This window comes from Alnus glutinosa, chromosome 1, assembly GCF_958979055.1.
Source record: "Alnus glutinosa chromosome 1, dhAlnGlut1.1, whole genome shotgun sequence".
In the NCBI taxonomy this organism is placed as follows: domain Eukaryota; kingdom Viridiplantae; phylum Streptophyta; class Magnoliopsida; order Fagales; family Betulaceae; genus Alnus; species Alnus glutinosa.
Window position 1 is genome coordinate 43013949 of NC_084886.1, and position 24559 is coordinate 43038507.

General features: G+C 34.3%; 1 protein-coding gene and 1 long non-coding RNA gene across 2 annotated transcripts; both read left to right on the forward strand.

Annotated features, from left to right (window-relative positions):
* The first annotated feature begins 13974 nt into the window (after positions 1–13974).
* Positions 13975–21447, forward strand: LOC133882677 (uncharacterized). The gene is made up of 3 exons (XR_009902706.1): positions 13975–14173; positions 14298–14350; positions 21268–21447. It is a non-coding gene; the product is annotated as an uncharacterized LOC133882677 (long non-coding RNA).
* Positions 21448–22169: 722 nt separating this feature from the next.
* Positions 22170–23675, forward strand: LOC133882667 (uncharacterized). Its single transcript, XM_062321874.1, has one exon. The coding sequence runs from the start codon at positions 22888–22890 to the stop codon at positions 23587–23589; it is 702 nt and encodes a 233-aa protein (XP_062177858.1). The 5' UTR covers positions 22170–22887; the 3' UTR covers positions 23590–23675.
* The last annotated feature ends 884 nt before the right edge of the window (positions 23676–24559 follow it).

The window sequence follows — 24559 nt, forward strand, 5'->3', positions numbered from 1 at the left end:
CTTTGACCACCGTTGGGTCACCACAAAACCACTTCAGACCATCACCAAGCCACCATCGGGCTACCGATGGACCACTGCTAGACCACTATCGAGCCACCATAAACCATTACCGAGCCACCCCCAGACTACCACAAAGCTACCCCATACTACAATCGAGCCACCCTCGGATCACTACAAAGACACTTCGAGACCACTATCGAGTCAGACCCGGACCGTCACCGACCCACCCTCGGACCACTCCCAAACCATCTCCGAGCCACCCTAAACCATCACTGAGCCACCCCCAGACCGCCATTGAGCTACCCCAGATTATTACCGAGCCACCCCTGCACTACCACCAAGCAATTATTCTATATTAATATTTTTATGTTATGAATAAAAGTTGATATTTATAGGTTAATATAATTGAATGGAAATATTAAAAATATTTTTGATTTTTCGTACACGCCAAACGCCGAAAAATGTTCTGAAAATATTTTATGACAAAAAACATTTTATGTAGAAACAAACGGAGCATAAGGTATTGTTCAATCCTTGTACATTTCCTCCCTCATTTTGGAAGACAAATACAACAATAATTTATGGCGAGTCGTGATTATCTCTATTTAAAGTGAAATTGGGATGATCAATTTTATGGTCTAAATTATATTTTACAGACTTAATAGTGTATATGTTTATTTGAAATATTTATTTGAATAGTAGTAAGAAGTGATTGATGTGATATAAAATTTGAAAATATTTTATAGAAAAATAAAAAAGTTTTGTTTTATAGTGGGTTTTTTTTATTTGAATAGTAATAAAAAATTATTGATGTGATGTAAAAAGTGTAAAAAAGTTAGAATATTTTTTATTTGATATTTTTGGGAGAAGTGAAATGGGAATTGAAAATTTGCCCTTTAGTTACCAAACAGCTTCGTTGTAAATATGTTACTAAATCTTTTAAAAAATTTAAATTACATGACACTATGCACATTGTTAAATGCGACCAGCAAAATTTAAACCATAAAATAGAGATGAATCATATAGCAATTATATCCATACAAAGGTAACAAATATGCGCATCAAATATTCAGTTTATATACTGGACCAAATTTAATGCTTCATTTGTTTCGACAGATAATGTTTTTCGTCATAAAATATTTCAACATATCATTTTTCATTTAAAAAAAGAAAAGAAAAGATATTTCTCTTAAAATATTTTCGGCGTTTGGTTCGTACGGAAAACAATGGATGGTGAAAAATGGCTAGTGACTTTCAACGAAGGCTCGGTGGAGGTCCTGCAATTTGAAAATGAGAGACTTAAATTTGGAAAATGGTTTACGAAATTTAAAAACTTAAATGCATGTTTGGGTAACTCATTCTTTTTTATTATATTTTATTATTTTTGGAAAACATATTTGGGTTGATTTTTGAAATCCAAATTCTACAAAAGATTTGTCCAACTTTTTTTAATTTTGTTTCAAGCTCTCTAAACCATCCAAACATAATTTTTAAAAACAAATTTTATCGGTATTTGCAATTTTGAATATAGTAAAAAATAGTATAATACAATACAAAAAAATCGTACAACCAAAGGAGCCCTAAACCATTTTTCAAAATTAAGGAAGCTTTTTTATCAAATAAAAAATATTTTTGATTTAAATATCATTTACGGTCATACCAAACACTAATTTTTTTTAAAAAAGAATTCTACAAAAAAATTTACGCTGCCTTCTAAAAGCAAAGTCAATTACTCTTAACAAATTACACAAAAATAATAAATAAATAAATAAATAAAAGAGAGAGAAGAATAAAAAGAAAGAGGAAGACTGTTATCATATCACAGTTGAAATCCTGCTTCTTCTTTATTTTATAATGTGACGTCCAACCATGGCTCAAATAAGTGCACAAGGGATTTGATCTTCAAGTTTGCTTGTCTCCGTTAAATTTTTCACATTCAAAACAAAAATATTAACAAACAATTTAAAACAAAAAATAACCAAAATAATTTTCACTTTTACGTCATATCAAAATACTTTTTCATAAAAATAAAAATCAAAAAAATAAATCAAAAACACATTAACAAACAGAGTCTTATGTATTTCTTTAAAAAACAACTTACAAGTCGAATCACCACTATACCAATTTATGGTGCATTTAACATTCCAATTTTGTAGATAAAAAATGTGATTTTAAGCAAAATCGTAAAGAATAAATCGTTTAAAATTGCACTCTTAAAAAATTGTGATTTGAAAACGCAGAAAATCGAAGACAATAAGTAATTTTTTAAAAACTCACAATTTTAAAGGCAGGCATGTTTGGGTGAAATCTAATTTTCAAATATTATTTTTTAGAATTCAAATTCTACTCAGATTTTATCCAACTTCTTATAATTTTATCTCAGGTTTTCAAAACCATCCAAAAATAATTTTAAAAAACAAATTCTCTCGGTATTCAAAATTTTTCAAAAAAATCGCACACCCAAACGAGCCAAGGCATGTTTAGGTAACACATTTTTTTATTTATTATATTTTATTATTTTTGAAATACATGTCTGGGTTGTTTTGCTAAATTTGAATTCTACTAAAGTTTTATTCAAATTTTTTCAATTTTGTTTAAGATTTTATAAACCATCCAAACATAATTTTAAAAAATTATTTTTTTCAGTATTCACAATTTTGAATATAATAAAAAATAGTATAATATAATATAATACAAAAGAATCGCACACCCAAACGTATTCTTGCATTATCGCACATTTTAAATTCGCTAATATTGAATTGCACTTTTTAAAATCTCAAATCGAAACAGAATTCGTATGTTTACATAATTTCCTTCAATTATTTGTCATAAGAAAACAAAAGGACAGTGATGTCTCTAATTTTTAGTTATTTACAATAGCAATTAGGATCAGATTAGTTTCTGAATAGAATATTGTTCAAATTGTAATTAAATATAAAGCACTACATAAACTAGCGTTTCCCACCTCAATATGGTACTTCAACAGTTTCATCGGACCATGACGTGATACCTAGAAAACACCAAAACTGCAACGGATGAATCAAATATGATTGCATCAGATAAAGGGGTTTTCTAATTTAATTGGGGTACAGTCCCAGAATAATGGGCCAATTCTTAAGGTTTATACGAGGTAGGGTTAAACATGCTTTCAATTAAATATTAATTTTACAATATAATTAAAATGATGAGATTGCAAATAGTGCTATCAATTTTTGACACATTTTACAACCACAATGTGAAATTAAAAGGTTATGATTGACCTATATAATCTTATACTCATGTTTCGACACGACTCGAATACGATACAAAATTAGAAGTTTATGATTGAGAGGTTTGACATGTTTAATTAAATGAGACGAGTTAGTGTTGATCCATATAGTCTTATACTCATGTCTCGATACGATTCAAACTTGTCACATGAACACTAATTGAAATTGACGTTAGGAAAATTTTAACCATCATACTCACTTGTCGATGTGAGATTAATGAGAGGTTGAAAAGGCAATGCAAATAACATGTAACCCTTTTAATTCCAAGAAATCATGTAAGTATAACTAGAATTAAAAATAATATCAAAATGACCGCCTCCTAGATTAGTCTCATGTGTCTAACAAACATGGGAGAAGCCTTAGCTGCTAAATTGGCTATGTCTTTAACCTTTTCTCTTAACATCAAAAGATTTATCATTGAAGGAGACTTTCAAATTGTCATCTTAGCACAATATAGCTTTAGATTGACGAATCTCCTTTACTATGCATAACATTATTGACTCCATTTCAGTTAATTCTTTGTGGTCAGCCTAAAAAGTTAAAAGAAATGCAAATCTCTGTACCCATTATGTGGCACATTGGGCCGCAATCAGATTCAAAACTGGTAGCATTCTCATCAATCCTATAGTTAACGGCAAGGATCTTCCTTTATTTTTTGCTATTTCTAGTATCTAGTATCTTGTAATTTCACTTACTTTAAGCCTAAGCTTTGCTTTGGCTTTAGTTGTAGTTCATTTTAAAGTATCTATAAAAAATAAAAAAATAAAAAAATAAAAACCAATGACATAATGTGTAACTAGAAACAGAGGGATTGAATGAGTGTATACCCAGATAGCGTGCGAGAGCCATGATATGTGTCCGAATTTTCATAAAAAAAAACAACTCATGCAACGTCAAAGCATGACAATCTATGACAGGGAAAACAAAAATTGACAGTTTTGTCTTCCTTTCACAAATGGATTTTTCTACCTTCTATAGATGTCCCAAGTTAATTATACAAGGTAAAAAGCTAACAAGCAACAGGATATAATATGCTCCCTCCTAAGAAGACACCACCATTTATATTTTAAAAAAGAAAAAAACATTGGTTTTATATCAAGTGTGATTTTTATACGAGGGACTTTTATTTTAAAGTAGGATATCCCTTTCTACTATTTTAGAATTTAGAACATAATCCACAACTTGCGTGGAAAGTAAAGACAGAAAATAAAAACACTGGTTTTGTGTTCTATCACTTTGATTTACATATGGATTCGGGAGCAATGAGATTATCCATTTTATTTTAATGGTAGGGTTTGAATATCCCTCTCATATGACACAATTTGGGGCAATTTGTTTAGATTATCCATACGCGTGTTCGAGGAAGTGAGACTCAAGTGTCCTCTCGCATAAGGTTGTCCATCTCATCGTATTGTGCAATGGGCAGCCTCATTACATAAGATATAAATCTATGATTTATAGTTTGTTGAAGCAATTTTTCTTACCGCGACGATAGACAACTTGCAAAATATAGAAAATGGTTAGGACTATGCTGGTTACAGGGAGATCAGGAACACTCCAATGCTAAAATTAGCATGGTGTTTGAAGAATATTTTTAAAATAAGGCACATTTTTTGGAAAGAGACCAAAATGCTCATTTTACTTGGGGCTATGCTATCTTTTATATTGTTATTCTTAATGGTATATGTGGTAAATTATATCGCCTCAAACCACTTACCGTAACCGCTTAAGGCGGTTAATGTAATTTGCTAACCGCCTCAGCATTGCTTTAAGCGATTTGCGGTTATAAAACCAATAACTGCTTGCACCACTAACACCAATAGGCAAATTCGTCACCAGGAGCACACTCCTCGACCGCCTAATAAGCGTAGACGCCTCCATCTCCCATCACCTCCACAAAATAACCCAACCGCTTCTCTCCCATTCCCTTTTCCTCCTACTCTTTGAGCTCTCTGCCGACTTCTTTCCAATCTCCCTTTCCCTCATCCTCAACCCCACCTTGCCTTCACCCCTTTCTGCCCCCCTCTCCTCCTCGGCCTCCTTCTCAACCTCGCTTTCGTTGGCCTCATCAAGCTTGTCTTCTGCCACTCCTGCCTTAGCTGCCTTATTGGCGCATTGAACCATAAATTACTTGCCTAATTAAAATTCAAAAGCACAAAAGACATGAACAAAGCAAAAAACAACCAACCGACGAAGGGGGCAGTGCGGCAAGGAGGCTTAACAACCAACTGGCAAGGGGCGTAGTACGGCGACGACAAGGAGGGGGAATGAGAGACTCAAAGAGCGAGTGTAACACCCCAGTCCCACATTGGAAAAATGAGTAACCCACATAGAGTGGATTGTTTATAAAGATAGTCATGAACGCTAAGTCTTACATTGTATAGTTATTATGTGAAATTGGGTTTTATAAGGAATTATATGGAAACTTCAAATTGACTAGTTATTTTGGGGTGATAGCGCAAATGTGGTTAGGACTTTTTCCTGGGTACTGGAGTGCTGCAGGACGTGGCTTTGACAATGACGTCAGGAGTTTAAGAGGTGGATTGTAATACCCCGGTCCCATATTGAAAATATGAGTAGTCTACATAAAGTGGGTGGTTTATAGCAATAGTCATGAGTGCTAATTTCCGCATTGCACAGTTATCAGGTGAAACTGAAGGTTTATAAGGAATTCTAGGAAAACTCCAAATTGACGAGTCATTTTGAGGTGATAGAGCATATGTGGCTAGCGTTTTTTCCCTTGGTCATTACAATGAGAGGAGAGAGAAAAAATTGAGAGATAGCGACTAAGTTCACTACACTACGTCAATGTGTTTAACACTTTAAATTAAAACCCTAGATGCAAAACGACATCGCTTTATGTGTGTGTATATTAACGGCTAACCGCTCTGCCAAAGGGGATTAGCAATTTTTTTCAACCAATTCTAAAGGCGATTAGGCGGTTAATAACCTTCGCATTTTCAGCCCTAACATAGTCCACTTATACTGTGGAGAAGACCAATCAAAACAAATTAAAACAACAACATTTTTAACCTAAAACCTTAACCTAGTTGGAGTGACTAGTAGGTATGAGCGATTATTATTATTATTATTACTATTTTTAAAAAAATGGTGATAATTCTGGTTAGAAAAAAAAAAAGGTGGAAATTCTATGATGTCGAGATTGTTAACCTAAAACCTTTCGGCCTTTTCCTAGTTGGAGCAAGTGGAATCATAAACCTAAGCTTTATCGGTGATGTAACCCTAGTTACAGCCCAATATTCATGGACATTAAGAAAAATTATATCATTTTCATGACATGACAAGAAAACCCCCTCTTTGTTACGTTATCAGGTTGTCTTTATAGGTGGGGTCTCCATGTTAGGGCTTCTTCTTTTCAAACGGGTTGTCCCTTCCACCCCTTGAGAAGACCGGAGATTTCACAGAGAGAGAGAGAGAGAGAGAGAGAGAGAGAGAGCTCTTAATCAAGCTTGGCATTGTAATCATTCAAAGGTAGGCCAGCCCGGGGGCCCACGGTGACTAGGCACTTGTTTGCATCCAGGTCAGCATTGATGAAGATTATGTGATGATATTACAGGACCCTTTGACGGGACGGGCCCCGTGGAAAGGTTGATAAGATTACTGTTACTATGAGTGGGAGTGGACACCACCCAGATTAAATTTGTGGTTCACACTGCTGATCATACGAGGCAGTTTGGAATTGTCTTGTTTGTTATTTTTTTAAAGAATAAAAAATAAAAAATAAAAAAATTTAACAATTATATATATATTTTTGGGGATTTGAGTTATTATTAAGAGATTGATTAGCCATTTGGTAATTACATTTTAAAAATGTGAATAACTCTAGAAACAGACATGATATAAGAGGGCATTTTAAAGACTTTTATTTTGACAATTTACATAGATCTAGTAGTTTGATTTTGTTTATTTGTTTTATATGTGCTTACGTTTCCTTCTAGATATCATTATTGCTATTTTTTAATTTTTTATTTTAGTTGAGTAGAAAGAGAGGACTGCATATCACTATCAACTAGGATGATATCTTCACGAGTAATATTGCTACATATTATACCCTTATTTTACTCCCAACTTACTGATTGAGGATTTGAGGTAGTAGTAGTGACCATTGGTCATCAACCTTTTGATAAACTCTTATTAAAAAAAAGAAAAAAGAATACCAAAGGATTAATGAACATTACACCTCGGAGATGGAGATCGGAGACTCACCCCCTTCGTGTCTCTTTAGGAGGTGAGACTTACTCCTGCAAAGGGAGATACGGTGAAAGAGTGGCCGCTGTCACCCATAGAGGCTAGCCTCGAACACTCTTATCATTTCTTTTCTATTATTTTTTCTTTTCTTTTCTTTTTTAAATTTTTTTGATTTTGTTTAATTTATGTTATGAAAATCTCTTATATGGTTTTTTTCTTTTCAGAAAAATACTTTTTAGTTATCCAAACAAATTTCTATAAGTGTGGACTTACATCCAACACTTTCTAGATATGAACTCACTCAAAACACTTTTAAATACACTTCTTCAAAAATATTGTTTAAACCAAAAACACTTTTCAAAAACTTACCAAAGCTTTGGGACTCAATTCATGCCATACATATAAATTAAAGGAAAAAAATGTTTCAGAGGTCCTTGATGTATAAGCTTTTATCCAATAGTTTTCTAAGAATTAAATTTTATCAGTTTATTTTCTAATATTGGAAGTGTTATTAAATATATCATTCTATTTACATTTTGTTAAAATTTTAAACGAGACATATGTTTTCTATGATAAAAAAAAAATATAAAATATATATATATATTTTTTATATATTTAAGAAAAAAAGAAAAGAAAAGAAAGGGAAGCACCCCCTTTTTTAAATTAAAAAATAATATTTTTTTAAGTTTTTTCTTTATTTAATTTTTTAAGTTTTATATATATTTATATTTTTTTAAATTAAGAGTGACACATGTCATCATTTTATTGGCGTTGACGTTGCACACTAACGAAATCCATAAAGCGTTTTGACAGAATTTGACTATGATGAATAAATTTTTTGTTTTGCAAATTCAAGGACCTTTGAGTTTATTTTAATCGTAAATTAGATAAATTATTGAGGTTGATTTTGTATATTTTTTTCTTTTAGAAAAAAAACTTCAAATGAAAAAAAAAAATAATAATAATAATAATAATTATCTTATATATTATTTGGCGTCGTTTTACATAAACACGTACCTTTCACCTAAAATAAAAAATTAGTAGGAGGAGTAGGTGGCACAGCATCCACTTGTGTCTTAATGACACATGGAGAGGCAATAGGGGTAGGCCCAGCCATGGGGACCTCTTCAGATGTCCGTTTCCATAGGTTTTAAGTGCTGATGGCCCCCACCTCTTATTAAAGCAAGGTGTCCTTTCTGATTACTACTCCAGGTGTCTCCATCTCATTGGCCCTTGTCGGTTCTTTTCAGGGTATAATTCAATGGGTTCTGTCCGTAGATAAGTGGTCATTGGAGCATTCTTTATTGAAAAGAAAAAAAATGTGGGCCATTTGGTCATTGACCCTAGTTTTAGGGATTTGATTCTTGTACAACACTAATACAACAACTGTACAACAACCCCTCACATGAAGGTGGGCTCCAGTATGTGGGACCCACCCTCATGTGAGGGATTGTTGTACAGTTGTTGTATTGGTGTTGTAAATCTAACATTTTCCCTAGTTTTATCCTTAATCCATTAGACTGTGGCCTTCAATTTCACCGCCGTTACTGAGGGAGGTTTGTCCCTTCCTCTTTATAGGATCTCCCGTCCCTTTTGCAAAACGATCGTCGGTTTATTTAACGGTTTATATGACGTTAATAATAAAATGTGTTTTAAAAAATTTAAAAATTATATATATTATTAAATATATCAATTTTAAATCTTAATACATTTGAAATGAATACGATTATTATTCTTTGGGCTTAGGCACAATTGCAAGAGCATTTATACCTAGCTTAACAAAATGAGAACAGTTTTGTGGATTGGGGTTCAGAACAATTATCTATTCGAACGGCTAGTAATTAAAACAGGTAGTGTGATAGAGCTCATATAAGACTTACTTGTTTGAATAACTTTTACACTGCTCAGGCCAACTACCTAGGCATGCGGGTTCCATATAAGTTTTCTCACATTACCAGAACTTTGGGTAGGTTATTGCTATGGATCATTATCTTTAGGGATGTAAATAAACTAGTCCGTTCGACAATCCGCTTGGTTTAGCCAAATTCGAACTAGAGCTCGATATTGTAGAAATTCGCTCTTTACTGTAAAAACTCAATCAATTAGTAAGTGATATATACCCAATTTGCTCAACAAAACTTGATAGGGGCTCGCGAGCTCAGCTTGATTAAAGTTCGACTGGATTACTTGTCTGGCTCGTTAGCTCGTTCATATCTCTTGCATACGGCGCACTTACACACACACACACACACACACACGTGTGTATGTGTGTGTATATATATACGCACTAAATAAGCATATAGTATACTAGCTAAATAAATATAGTATTACATATTAATTATAATACTTTAATAATAGTATTTAGTATGTTAAACTAACATATTAAGTTATTAATAGTTAATATATAAGTATATATATATATATATATAAACACATATATCATGTCACACATGGTTAACAATAGTTGCATATTATACGTATATTATAGCTACTTAGTTATATTATTAACAGGGATTCTAAAAGCTGGAATGTGCCTATGTTGCATGCCATCTTCACTCTAGAAGAAGCTAGAGTGATAGCTTCGATCCCTCTTAGCCCAAAGGGCTGAACTTGCCACCGGATCGCCTCATTTGGTTAGGTACTAAAAATGGAAATTTTTTCGTAAGGAGTGCTTACCATATATGCTTGGAAATTATAGAAAGAGAAAAATGTCAAACCTTTCAAGTTGAGAAGGGCATTGATGTTTGGCGTTCTCTGTGGAACCTTTAAGTTCCAGATCCGGTTAAAATGTTCATGTGGCGTGCATGCAATGATATCCTCCCTACCAAGAAGAATCTTCTCAGACAAAGGGTGATTGACGATGGCAAATGCCCTTGGTGTAAACTAGAGGAGGAAACTATAGCCCATGCAATTTGGTTATGTTCAGCAGCCAAAGATGTGTGGAATGTAGGCCACTCTATTTTCCATAAATGTGCTTTTGTTGAACATTCCTTTATGGAAATTTTTCAGCTTCGTCTGAATCGTTTCAACAGGGATGAGATGGATTATTTTGCAGCTATTGCTAGGTAGATTTGGCCAAGGCGAAATGCGATGATTTTTTTGGGTGTTTCTAAACATCCAAACAAGACTCATGCAGATGCTATTGCTGTGGAGGATGAATTCAAACACTGCCTCAAATGTGATGAAGAGGCAAATTCGCTTGAGCAGGTTGACATTCAAGTCTCTCCTTGTTGGAAGACACCTCTGAAAGACACTATTAAAGTTAATTTTGATGCAACTATCAATAAGAAAACAGGATTTATGGGAATGGGCGTGATTGCTAAGGACTGCATGGGTAACCTGTTGGGAGCAAAATGATTGACTAAATCCATGTTTATTGATGCCCACATTGCAGAGTTAATGGCAGCTTCTTATGTGTCACTTTTAGCTCGAAAGTTGGCTTTTTTAACGTGAGTTTTGAAGGAGACGCTTTGAATGTCATAAGGGAAGTGAATTCTACTCCCTCCTATCTCTCTAGAAGTAGCCATTTTATTGGAGGAATTAAGCAGGTAGTGCTTCATCTCAGATCATATTCTTTTGTTGATGTGCCTATAGCTTTAAACGAGGCAACTCATACCCTTGCAAAATCAGTAGTTGCTGATTTTTGTGATGATGTTTGGTTAGAAGACATTACTTCATGTATTTTTTATAGTTACTAGGGAACATAGAGTTCCTAGATCATAAAGTTGATGTAATTTTGGCATCAATTATTTGTTATTTTAAGCCATAATTGTCTGGCTTAAGGTGCAGGGGGTCTTGAACTCATATTTTCTGTATTTGCCTTTGGGCTTTCTTAGTAATATATAGTAGCATATGCTACAAGTTCGAACAAAAAGTTATGTTGAATATATTAGACTTACTACTTGCTCACAATATACATATACCATAGTTTATACTCTCTGGTTATATAATTTATTGTTAATTTGTTACTTATAGACTATAGTTATGTACTATTTTTTATAATATGCCTTATATAGATACATATTATATATTTATATTATTAATAAATGTATAGTGATTGTTTACAAATTTTGGCTTGAACTTCGTTTTAATCACACATGAAAAATTTAATAACTTAGATCGAGTTCTAGTTGAGCCAAGCTTGTCGAGTAACCCGGTTCGGCTTGAATGACATTTTCAACGAGCTCGAGTTCGCCCAAATTTTAAATGAGCCAAACTTGAACACACATTTCATAGCTCGGCTCAAGTTCGAACTCGACTATTTAAGCTCGATTCATAAATGAGCCAGTCTTGAAATCTTAAAGCTCGACTCAGCTCGATTACATCCCTTAGTTATCATAGATTCATAGTTTTATCCTTAGACTATAGCCTTAAATTTCATCGGCATTAGTGGTTCATCCCCTACCTCCTTGTTGGGCTTAAGCTCACTTGTAAGAGCGCTTACATCAAAGCACCTATATACGATTTTCTATTTTAACAATTCATTTTCACTCTTTGATCTAAATATTTATTTTTTTTAAGAATTATTTTTTTTCTTTGAGAGGAAAGAGAATATTAGAACACTTTTTTAATTTTAATTTTTTTTTTGTTCACATTAGTAAGCATTATAGCAGCTCACCAAATATTTATGTATTTTGCTAAGCATGATATAATTTATTTTAGTCCCATTTAACATCTTATTAGCTAGCAAAAATAACATTTTCAAAATGGTAATATTGGACCCTTTCACTGTCACTATCCCACTTAATAACTTTCGAATTAATCAAGGAGATGCAGAAGAGCCAAAAACATTAACAGATTTTTGGAAAAAAGAATAATGGCATGAAAAATAAAAAGAGTAATGATTCAATGCCACCCAAAGATACAACTTTTTACCACCTTGCATATGTGGCAAGGGGGTCCCCCACTATCTTTTAAGTTTTTTTAATTTTTAAAAATAAATTAAGGTGAATGACCAATTTACCACATAGATAAAGTGATAAAAAAATGTATATTTAAGTAATAATTAATCATTACTCAAATGAAAAACGTCATGTTGGATTTGTCGTTGTAACTTGTCAACGAGGCATAAAGCCACGGCCACTGGCCCAAGTAGGCAAGTAGATATATAAATGCCAGCAACAGTATGTCGTCATTTTTACTTGTATATATTAAATAAATAGATATGCTCTATAAAAAAATAATAAATAGATATGGTATTTCCAGTCAACAGTACTACACGTCTTATTAATATTATTTAAAATTTAGAATTAAAAAATACATTTTTTTTTTTTAAAAAAAAAAAGAAAACAATATGGAGTGGCTCCCCTTATCGTTGGCCACCCCTTGCAGGCCACACTCATGGGTTGGGAGAAGGATCTTTTCTGTTTTTTCTTTTTCTTTGTTTTTTAATTGGGAGAAGGATCTTTTCTGTTTAAATGAAATGGAAAGAAGGGTGGCCCACAAACCACCCCACCACTTAGGGTCCTTGGTGTAATTTTTTTAAATAACATTTTTAAGTCATAGAAGACAAATATCGTGTTATAAAAGATAAATAGTGTTGACGTGAATTACTATACATTTTACCGTGGTCTTTATGTAAACCCCCGTGGTCTTTGGAGTGGTTTAGCTACTAATTTTTTTTTTTATAATTTTATTTATTTAATTGTTTATGGGGTGATTCGGCCATTCTCATTTTACCCAAAGACACTCCTCTTTCTGTCTTCTTCTTCTTCTTCTTTTTTTTTTTTTTTTTTTTTTTTTCAATTTATATATATATATATGTTAAGTTTTATTATGAGAAAAGTACACATAACCCCCTCAAACTACCACTCAATTGTTAATGTAATTCATAAACTACAAATTGTATCAATGTTCCTCTTTAACTATCAAGAACATTTTTTTTTAAAGAAAAAAAACGAAAAAAACAAAAATAACAGAAATTTATTTATTTATTTATTTTTTTTTAAAAATAAAACAAATTAAAAAAAACCAGTTTTTATTATAATAAAAAAAACGAAAAAGAACAATTTCTTTTTTAAAAGAAAAAAAAAACTGAAAATTATTATTATTTTTAAATAAAAAATAAAAAACAGTTTTAAATTTTTTATTATTTTTTGGAAGAAATTTTTGTTATTTTATATTTTTTTAATAATTTTTTTTTTAGTTTTATTTTTTTTAATAATTTTATGAAGGGCATTTTTGTCATTAAGGGGACATTGTCATTTTTGAGTAGTTTTAGGGGGGACATTAACACAATTGGTAGTTTGGAGGGGTACATTGACAATGAGGTGGTAATTTGAGGGGGCTATGTGTACTTTTCCTTTTTATTATTTTTTAATTTTTAATTTTTTTTTACATTGTGCCACGTGTCAACACTTGAGAGCAAATACGTGACAATTCGTTAAATTTTAAATGAAAAAATTGACGAAAGTATCATATTTATCTTCTTTTTTTTAAACTTAAGTACTATTTATAATGCAAATTAAAATTAAAATATCAAAAAATGAAATTTTCAAATCACAGCACCAAAAATCTTTTAAACCCTTACTTTTTTTCACTAAACCCTCGCTCCGTCGCTCCGTAGCCCTAAAACCTCTGCTCGATCTCTCTCACACGTGTGCAGCAAAGTTCTTCATTTTTTGTTTTTCTTTTGGGTTTGTTCTTTAAACACTGTGTTTGAGTCTTAAGAGAAAGGAATTGAAGAAAAAAAACAGGTGTGTAGTTGTTGGGTGACTTGGGTCATTGTTAATCTCGCTGTTTATTGTTGTTATCATTATTAGTCAAGGGGCAAACATTTTCATCGAATGCTTTTATGTTAACATAAGCTCATATTCGCAGGGGATAGGTAAGTGTAGAGATGGCCTCAGGGTTTGCTTCGAAATGGTCTTGCGGTATGTGATTTTACAGTTTTCAAGTGCCAGATGAGTTTCGCTTTCTCAAGTTAGTTTGAATGTTGTAATTGGTTCCAAATTTCAATGCTACTGGCTTGTTCTATTGCTTTATTAAAGTCATTTGGCCTATAACTTGCTTATTTTGTATATTGTGTACATCTATGTTACATGTGTAGTCATTGTTAGGTAGTGGGTCTATTCGGAATACGGTCCTATTTGTTGCTATTGTTGCTGCATGCTGGACTTCATATTTATATTCCACAGAACAGCTCTCGATTCTAGCAAACGCCTCATCCATTTTTTTTGGAATTCTTGAAATCAACATGTTAATATAGACGATGATCATCTATAACTTGAAGCTGTGGGTTATGGAAAGTTGGCTCTGATACCACTTTGTTACGTAAGATGAGAATTTAATAAGATCGATAGATATGATAGGATTTTCGAGGAATCCTGAACTTTCTTAGTTGAGCAATCAGAGGTGCTCTCAACTCACAAAAACAAGGTTTGATAATTTTCTTGATTGATTCTTTTTATTCAATAATAAAACAGTATTTAAAAGAACGGAATACAATAGAAAATAGAGTCTCACATAAAATAGAACTTCCATTTGACTTATAACTCAACAACCTAACATGCTGTCAACAAGACTCCTAAAAAAGATAAAAGAGATAAACTTAATCCTACCCAAATAACTACTTAAAAAGATAAACATGATACATACTTCTACTCAGACAACAATAGTAAAATAATAAAATAATTAATGCACTGAACAACTAGTAAAGCAATAAAACACTATTGAACTAAATAATCTAACAGATAATACTTCCTAATAGACCCATTACCTAACAATGACTACACACGTAGCACTCTATTTATTTGTATGGATCCCATTGTAATGTGATGTGTGCAATTGAGTGAATGCTTAATAAGAGGGCACTAACCCTTTGTTTTTAACTGGTTCTAATCCTTCATTTAAGGTTTGAGAAGAAGTACTTAAGAACTGGATGTTGAACTATTATTTGTATTAGGTTTCATATATATATATAAATAAATGTGTACTTTTTGATCCATGTAGGGTCTTAATGAACTTTTGCTGAGTTTGGTGTGTAATGAACTTGAACTGGGCAATGGATGTTGAATCTCAACGTTGTTAAACTTAGTCTCTCAAGTTGGAATGTTGAGCTTTGAGTGTTGAATAAAGCAAGAGTTTTTGTATTTAATATTTTCCCATCAACCCCAAGGGGTTGGCCAAGTAGTTGAGGCTTATGGTTTCTAGTGATATTATCCCTTAAGGTCTCAAGTTCGAAACTTCCTAAGTGCTACCTCTCTCTTGGGGCCATCCACCTGAGCGAAGCCCGTTTCTCAAGGCTTAATACTTCTAGTGGTGTAGGGTATTGGACCAGGATTAGTCTGATAGATTCTGGCTGGGCTTCTACGCTTGGTACAACCACTTCATGTGGGAGTAGTCCAAGGTACTGCCTGGCTCATAGGTGAAACTAGGATACCCTGGTAAAAAAAAAAATTCCCCATCACTAGAAGCAATAGTCACTGGCACAAGGATCTCCTCACACCAACCACCTCCGGTACTATAGAACCTGACAATGAGTTTATGAAGGCTTGGAGTAGTGCGAGATAGGCTAATCAGCAGACTGCTCTGCAACAGGTTAATCACTGGGGACAAGAATGAGCTAATCTAGATTCGAGAACATGCCTTGCTATAATAGGGGGCGTAGAGTTTATAAGTGAAGGAATTGGTGGAAGATATATAAATTACTGATTACAACATGCAGCAGAAACTTATTAGCTCCTAAATTTCTTTACTTCCATGAGCCTGGTTCTTGATGCCTTTCTTGTAGTGCGAAATCCAAGAACTTATGGATCTCCATTGAGAATTTAGTTGTACCCTAAAATAACGAGACTCTTATAAAAGGAAAAGTCATGATTACTGCTATCTTTTGAAACTATGCTGTCAAAAATATATGAGATGCGTGAATCAAACACTTTGGCTGTCAGGAAAATCTTCTAGTAGAGCCGACAGTAGGCCAGAGAACTGTTAGAACTTAGAAGATGATGACTAGTTAAAGGATAGATTGTTAGATGAGGCTAGATGGTTTAGGAAGGATAAAAAAATAAAAGTAGAAGACTAGTATTGAAAGGAAGACTTCTTTTCTTGGAGTACTTCTCTTTCAATTCTTGTAGACTAAATTGATTTGTTTCTGGCTTAGATACAAGAGGCACCCTAAGTGGTGTATTTATAGGTGGAGTCTACACATTCTAGAATGCACCTACATTTGCCTTTGCATCTTCCTAGGATATGGAGTGCAATGTATATTTTAGATATAATGTAAGGTTCAATTTTCATGAGAAATACAATCGACTTGGCTTTCCAATAATGACACATATCTAAAGTCTAGAATCTTCAAGAAAATGCATAAACTTTTAACACTCCTCCTTGATGCATTTTTTTTGAAACTCCAAGCATATTTCGTAGTAATTGAAACTTCTCCCTTGGTAGTGCCTTTGTGAAGATATCAGCTAGTTGCTTTTCACTTTTGCAATATTTCAGCTTGATTTATCCATTGGCTTCCACTTCCCTTGGTACTTGATGGAAATGTGTTTCTGAATATGATAAACTGGATATTTTGCCATTGCTATGACTATCTTGTTTTCATAATATGTGACACCCCAAAAAGTTAGTCCCACATTGGGAAGATGAACTGGCTACATTGAGTGAGTGAATTATAATGATACTCATGGGTGTTAAGTCTTATGTTGATTTCTTACTAGGTGAGATTGAGCTTTAAAAGCAATTATAGAGAACTTCAATTGTAACTTGACTAGTTTTCTCTTTTGAAGCAGCTTGGCATGTGTAGAATAGATGCTCTGTGTTCTCTTCTTCATAAAAAATTGGCTTGATGATTATTTTTGTAGCAACAAACTTGTTCAATATGCCCGAACTTGTTACAATTTATACATTCTGGCTTTCCACGATACCAATAGCCTTTTTCAAAATGACTTGTCTTCTTGCATATGCCACATAGCGGGTAATCACTTCTCTTCTCTTTTCTTTTTGAATTTCCGTCACTTTGAGATTTTGCTCCTCATTTGGAGTTTTTTCAAAATTTTCTTTCCCCATCTCCCGGTTTTGAGCTTTTATGTTTGTCTTAGACCGAAAGGCATTCTCTAGTGAGCCTATTTAGGGTTGTAAACGAGTCGAGTTTGAGCAAGTAGTGCTTGTGCAAGCTCGGCTCATTTAAATTTATCACGATCCCGATCCCGAGCCGAGCTCATCTATCATGAGCCCGAGCCAAGCTCGAGCTTATTTATCACGAGCTCGAGCTCTTGACGAGTTTTAAAAATTAAGCTCAAGTTGACTAAATGAGTTCGAGCTCATGACGAGTGTTAAAAATTAAGCTCCGCTCGGTCGATTTTGTTGTAAGTTATATAGTTTATTTAACATACAAAAAAAGATGGATGAACTCATTTAAAAATTGATATTACATTATATGACATATAAACAATATATGTATTTTTTTTGTATGTTAAATAAACTATATAACTTATAACAAAATAAAAATAAATGATGTAATGATTATTAAATATCTAATGATAATATTTAATAACATATAATAAAGTGATTACATGTCATATGCCACAATGTTATATTATTATATGATCATATAGTCCTATAATCCTATTATATTACATAAATAATATGATTAAGTATATGAATTGTCATTATATCATATGACTAACAATTAAGTATTGATATTATTCCATTTTACCATTTTATATACATATAACCAATAAATTATATATAACCAATTAATATATACTGACCAATGACCATTGTTATTTGTTACTTAATTTATGATTACATAGAGTATATTGTTTGTTAATATACTATATTATAAAAATAAGTTATATATTATCAAATTAATATATATATATATATATATATATATATATATATATATATATACATGAGTCAATCCTTATACGAGCGAGTTCATGAGCTTTAATCGAATCGAGCCGAGTTTATACGAGTTTGAATCGTTTAATAATCGAGCCTAATTTCGTGTTCACGAGTAGGGCTGAGCATGGGGCCGGGGGGGGGGGGGGCGGGGATGCCCATTTTTTGGCACCGCCCCGCACCCCTGCGGGTTGCGAAAATCGCACCCGCAAACCGCACAAAATGGGGAGAACCCGTGCGGTGCGGGGTGATGCGGGGTGGGGGTGATGTGGGGCGGGGGTGCGGGTTATACGGGGATATGCGGGTTTAATACCTAGATCTAGAAAAATGATAAACCAAACCAAAGCTAGATTTTCTCAGGAACCAAACAAGAAAATCAGATCTAAACAATACCGAATTCAAACAAAATCAGATTCAAACAGGAAAATCACAAACAAATCACAACAACCAGACTCAAACAAATCACGAAAAAGGGATGAGAGGCCACTGACCTCAGGATCGGCGACTCGGCGAGGCCTCTTGAAGCGAACGTCGACGATCTTCCCACCGTTCCCGGTCTCCTCGCCAACCCTGACGTTCCCATAGTTCATGACGTTCCCACAGAACTGGTGACTCGGCAAGGCCTATCGACTTCCATATTTCCATTGGAGCAGACGCAGCACGACGGAAATCGTGAAGAAGAAGAAGAAGAAGAAGAAGAAGAGGGGAAGGGTGCGGCGCTAGGGATTAGGAAGAAAAGAAAAGAAAAAATGGGAAAGGGGGGGGGGGGGGGGGGCGCGGCTCTGCTAGGGTTAGTAGGGTATTTTTTATTTTTTTATTTTTAATTTTTAATTTTTTTATATTAACTGTGTAGGGCGGGGCGGGTCCCCGGGGTTTTTTAAAACCCCAACCCGCAACCCGCCCCGCTCCGCACGGGTATATTAATTTTTGACCCGCACCCGCAAAAAATCACCTAAAACCCGAGATTTTAGGGGCGGGTTGGGGCGGGGATGCGGGTTGGGGTGGGGGATGCGGGTATTTGATCAGCCCTATTCACGAGTAGCTCATTTAATAATTGATTCGAGCACGAGTCGAGTTTATTTGAGTTGATCTCGAGTAAGTTCCCAAGTAACTCAGCTCGTTTACACTCCTATGCCTATTCAATTGTTGATTTGTTGCTCATGAGCTTCTAGAGAGCCCATCAACTCTGTGATTGACATAGTTGATAAGTCCTTCGATTCTTCAATAGCTGCTACTACAGGATCTTTCTTCTTCGTTGGAGATCAATATCTTTTGTACTATTCTTTGATCGGAAATATCTTCCCCATAAGCTGTAATTTGATTTACAATTTCCATCATTCTTGAGCAATAATCTTTAGCAATCTCAGAATCTTTCATTTTAAGATTCTCCAACTCTCTTCTCTAAGCTTGAAGTTTGATAGTTCGTACTTTGGTGTTGCCTTGGAACTCCTCCTGCAAGGTGTCCCATGCCTGCTTCGCGGATGTAGCTCTCACAATTCTCAAAAAAATTGTCTCTTTTACTGCTTGTTGGACAAAAAGAGCTTTTGCATCTTTCTGCTTGGGCTCTTTTAGTTTTGCTGTTTGACTTGTAGAAAGAGAAGTTCCTTCAGTGGGATTGACAAATCCTTCTTCAATGACCTCCCATAAGTCCTGATATTGAAAAAAATGTCTTCATCTTGATGCTTCAATAGTCATAGTTTTCACCACCAAAATAGGATCTGATGGTTGAGTTGATCCAGCAGTAGCCATGGTGCCATGGTTGATCTTGAATGGGATAATTTAAAGTGATATCCTTACTCCCAAAATTGATTGGACTAAAGCTCTGATGTAACTTTTTAGTACTTAGAAGATGATGATTTAGTTGATGGATATATGTTAGAGGAGGCCAGCTGGTTTAGGAAGGATGAAAAAATAAAAGTAGAAGACTTGTTTTGGTGGAGTCTACACATTCTAGAATGCGCCTACATTTGCCTTTGCATATTCCTAGGATGTGGAGTACAATGTGTATTCTAGATACAATGTAAGGTTCAATGTTCATGAAAATACAATGGACTTGACTAGCCAATAATGACACGCATATCTAAAGTCTAGAATCTTTTTTTTGATAAGTATATCTAAAGTCTAGAATCTTCAAGAAAATGCATCAACTTTTAGCAAGTTTATTCCTTTGGGAGTTATATTCACCTCCAGAATCAGAACAGAAAACCTGCAGGGATTCACTCAATTCAGTGTGGAATTCTGATGGGGGTCAAGGATATATTTCTAACCAACCCTATACTGGCTATAAAATTTACAGTAGCATTATGCTATGCCTTGAAAGGAAGAATTGCTTTAACCATCTCACTTGGGGGACTGCAATGAGGTTATAAAAATTGCGACATCTTCTTTGGAAGAACATTGGTAATCCTGGTACCTTAACATGGAGCAATGCATTTTATCTTAACCAACGCTTAATACGTTTATTTTGCCAAATCAATCTTTATAAAGGTCCACTATTATTATTGAGACGAGTTATAAGAACTCAATAAACAAGAGTTACAAGATGATAATTAGAATTATTGTTGTTAATGTAGAAGTAGAAGAGACTTGTAACATTCAGATTCTTTCTTGTATACATTCAAGTAAATTAAAGAAAGATGTAGTAAAGAAAAGGCTTCGACGTCTGGATGTAGGTCATTGGCCGAACTACCTTAATTCTATGTGTCTTTCTATCTTATTCTCAACTATTTATGAAATTATGTGTTCTTACAGTTATTACCTCTTCTGGACATTGCCTTAGTGTTTCCTTTGCAGTTATACAGCTGCAGAGGACTCCCATTCAGATGCTGATTTATGTGTCTCTCTTTCTTATTCTCAACTATTTCTTAAATTATGTGTTCTTATAGTTATTACCTCTTCTGGACTTTGCCTTAGTGTTTCCTTTGCAATTATACGGCTGCAGAGGACTCCCATTCAGATGCTGATTTTTCTCAAAGTTGTGGACAACTCGGGGGGCAAAAAAAGTGATGTGCATACAAGCTCTGAAGGGGATGAAAGGTGCAAGATTGGGAGACGCAATAGTTGTTTCAGGCAAGGAAGCCCATCCAAATGGAGAAGTCAAGAAATGAAAGGTTGTATGTGATATGGTTTTGCTTGCTGCCATGCATGCGGCCGCTGTGATCCGGCAATGCTGTGATGCTTGCCGACAATCAAGGTAACCAATTGGGATGAGTTTTTGTGCCCATTCAATGGTAGATTTGAAAAAAAATATGGATGGAGACTTGGAGTTCGACGAGAGTTGGTCACAAGAAGAAAAAATAGCATTTCTCATAAGACTCCATGAGGAAGCCAAAATCCAAAAGGATATAATGATAAAACTCTTATAAAACTCCCAGTATATAATTATTCAGCTTAATTAAATATAAAAAAATACAACTAAAAAAAAAAAAAAAGACAAATAACTGTGATGATCATTAGAATTTAGAGCACCGTATCACAGTTTGGTCTTATGACTTTGCTTGTACGTTAGTCTCAAGGAAAACTTTAAAAAAATAATAATAATAATAATAATAATAATAAAAAAAATTCTAGGTCTCCACATGACTGTTTGTGTATGCCCTACAAAAGAAAAATGACTGATCTGGAACGATTTTTCTCACGGAAACTTCTTGTTTTTGAAAAACAACCGACTAGGGTTATTAAGAAATGATAAATTTAATTGTTTAATTCATATTTTAACTCTTTCTTGCATGTGAGACCAAAATACGTGGATTATTTTAATTGAAAATAGAGATAAATGAGTCAGGATTCGAACTCACGACATTTGATCTAATACCATGTTGAATCATCACCATTTTCAGCGACCTTCTTGCCACCATTTAGCCGTCACCTCCAGCTACCACCCGACAGCTACCTATGAGAATCATTTTCGGTCAATAATGTTTGTCATTGTGTAAGACGACCGTCCGCTGTCTTTTGCAGGCTTCACCATCGCAGCTCACACTCTCAAGTTGTTGCTTCTACAGCACAGGATCCTCACCTGTTTCACGAACACATCTTACGGTCATATATGGATCTGATTCTTGCCCCAACGGATTTGCTTCAAGAATAAGAAAAAAACTACAAAATTTCCAAACTCAATTAACAGTCTGTTTAAGGGGATGTTAGGATATAGGGTTTTCTATATTAGGTTTTATTTATTTTCCTTGTTAGAATATTTGCATTTAGGTTTGATTGTAATCCAACCATAAAGATTCGATTACCATTCTTGTATTTTCTCCACCTACTTCAATTTCCCTAAAAATAAGGATTTTTTTTTTTTTTTTTAAATAATCAAGTGAATAAGAGCAGCAATGTAGATCTTAGGGCAATAAGTGGGGGATATAGGTTCTAACACCGAAACCGAACCACTCCAAAACATCGTGTCTCCATTTTCTCTCTTTTCGTCCGCAATTTTCTCTCACTTCACATTTCATTACAAATTTCTACAAGGCGGGCCATAAGCAAGCATTATGTTCTAGCATGGCAACTCTTGCCCGTAATCTAAGTTGTACAGAATTGACACTCTCCCTCTAGAAAGTCAATGCCTCCCAACTCTCTTACTGTATACTTTATTTCCAGGCAACTTCTTTTGTTTCATTCTTTAGTAGACATAAAAGGGTCCTGTCATGAAGGCTCAAATTCATACCAACCATTGCTAGACAGTTGTAATCAACAAGTGCAAATGGAAGGATGTTCCTGCAAATCTGGAGACGGAAAAGAAGGTGGCAATGGATTCACTGAGATCACTCTGCGGCCACTGGATCTTTCTGACATTGACCATTTCATGGTGTGGGCTTCAGATGATAAAGTGACTCGTTTTTGCTCATGGGAACCCTACACTAGCAAAGAAGATGGCATAGACTTTATGAAGAACAAGGTTATTCCCCACCCATGGTTCAGGGCAATTTGCCTCGACAACCGGCCAATTGGTTCCATTTCAGTGACACCAAAGTCAGGAATCGACAAGTGCAGAGGTGAAATTGGCTATGCTTTGAGCTTCAAGTACTGGGGCAAAGGGATTGCAACGCAGGCTGTGAAACTGGTGGCTAATACTATATTTGGTGAGTTTCCACACCTGGAGAGGCTTGAAGCTATAGTTGTTGTGGAAAATGTGGGCTCCCAGAGGGTGCTTGAGAAGGCTGGGTTCCAGAGGGAAGGTGTTCTAAGGAAGTATTTTAGTTTGAAGGGGAAAACCAGAGACATGGTGATGTTCAGTCTTCTTTCTACTGATCCCAAAGCCTGAATATTTGTACATTATTATTAATGTCTGTGAATTGTGAACCTCAAGGCACCCTCCTGCATAATACATTGTTAAAAGTTCTGTTGAAATATTTTGTGAATGTTCTTTCTTGTCATTTACAAAATTACTGGGTTACAAAGTTTATTACAACGATTATCTTAAAGAAAATAGAGCTCGTTTGCTAATGCCTTTTGAGATTGGTTTTTTCTATTAACAAATAACTCAACACGTAAAATACTCAAAATTATTTTTTACCATTTTTGTGTGTAGAAACCAAATCAGGGATTCGAAAACCACGCTTCTCTTTCCTTATTTAAATTTGAAATTCGTGCATAATTTAAAATGGGGATTTGATTCTTGTACTACACCATCACAACAACCCCTCACATGAGGGTGGGTGTCACATGAGGGTGGGTCCCAGTGTGTAGGACCCACCCTCATGTGAGGGGTTGTGCAGTTGTTGTATTGGTGTTGTAAATCTAACATTTTCCTTTAAAATGGAGCAAAGCTTTGGGGAGGGGGGCCTGGTTGGGAATGTTTCTATGTGGCAAATGCTATTCCTAGCGCATATTTTCTGGAGGAGCAGCAGACTTTTCGTAGCCATAGAAAATTTGTTCAATGGAATACCATGCTCAAAATCATAAGAGAAGCTTTATGTTTTATGAAAATATTGTTTAAGAAGTCTGTTAAATGACACGCTATTGTTGTTGAGATCTAATCTGTTTTCTAGTGAAAATACTGATGTTATTTATATTAATTTACAAACTGCTTCCAACTTAATCAGTTATAACACAATAATATATATATATATATATATATATATGCTGAAAGTGGCACGAACCGAACATCTGGAATTTGGATAGAAAAGAAACGCATGGACCTATTTCGAATTCAGGAAAACTCAAGTTCCCAAAATTAAAAATAAAAAAATGAAGGAGTGATTTCAAAATCACGCATTTACCTATGAATTTAT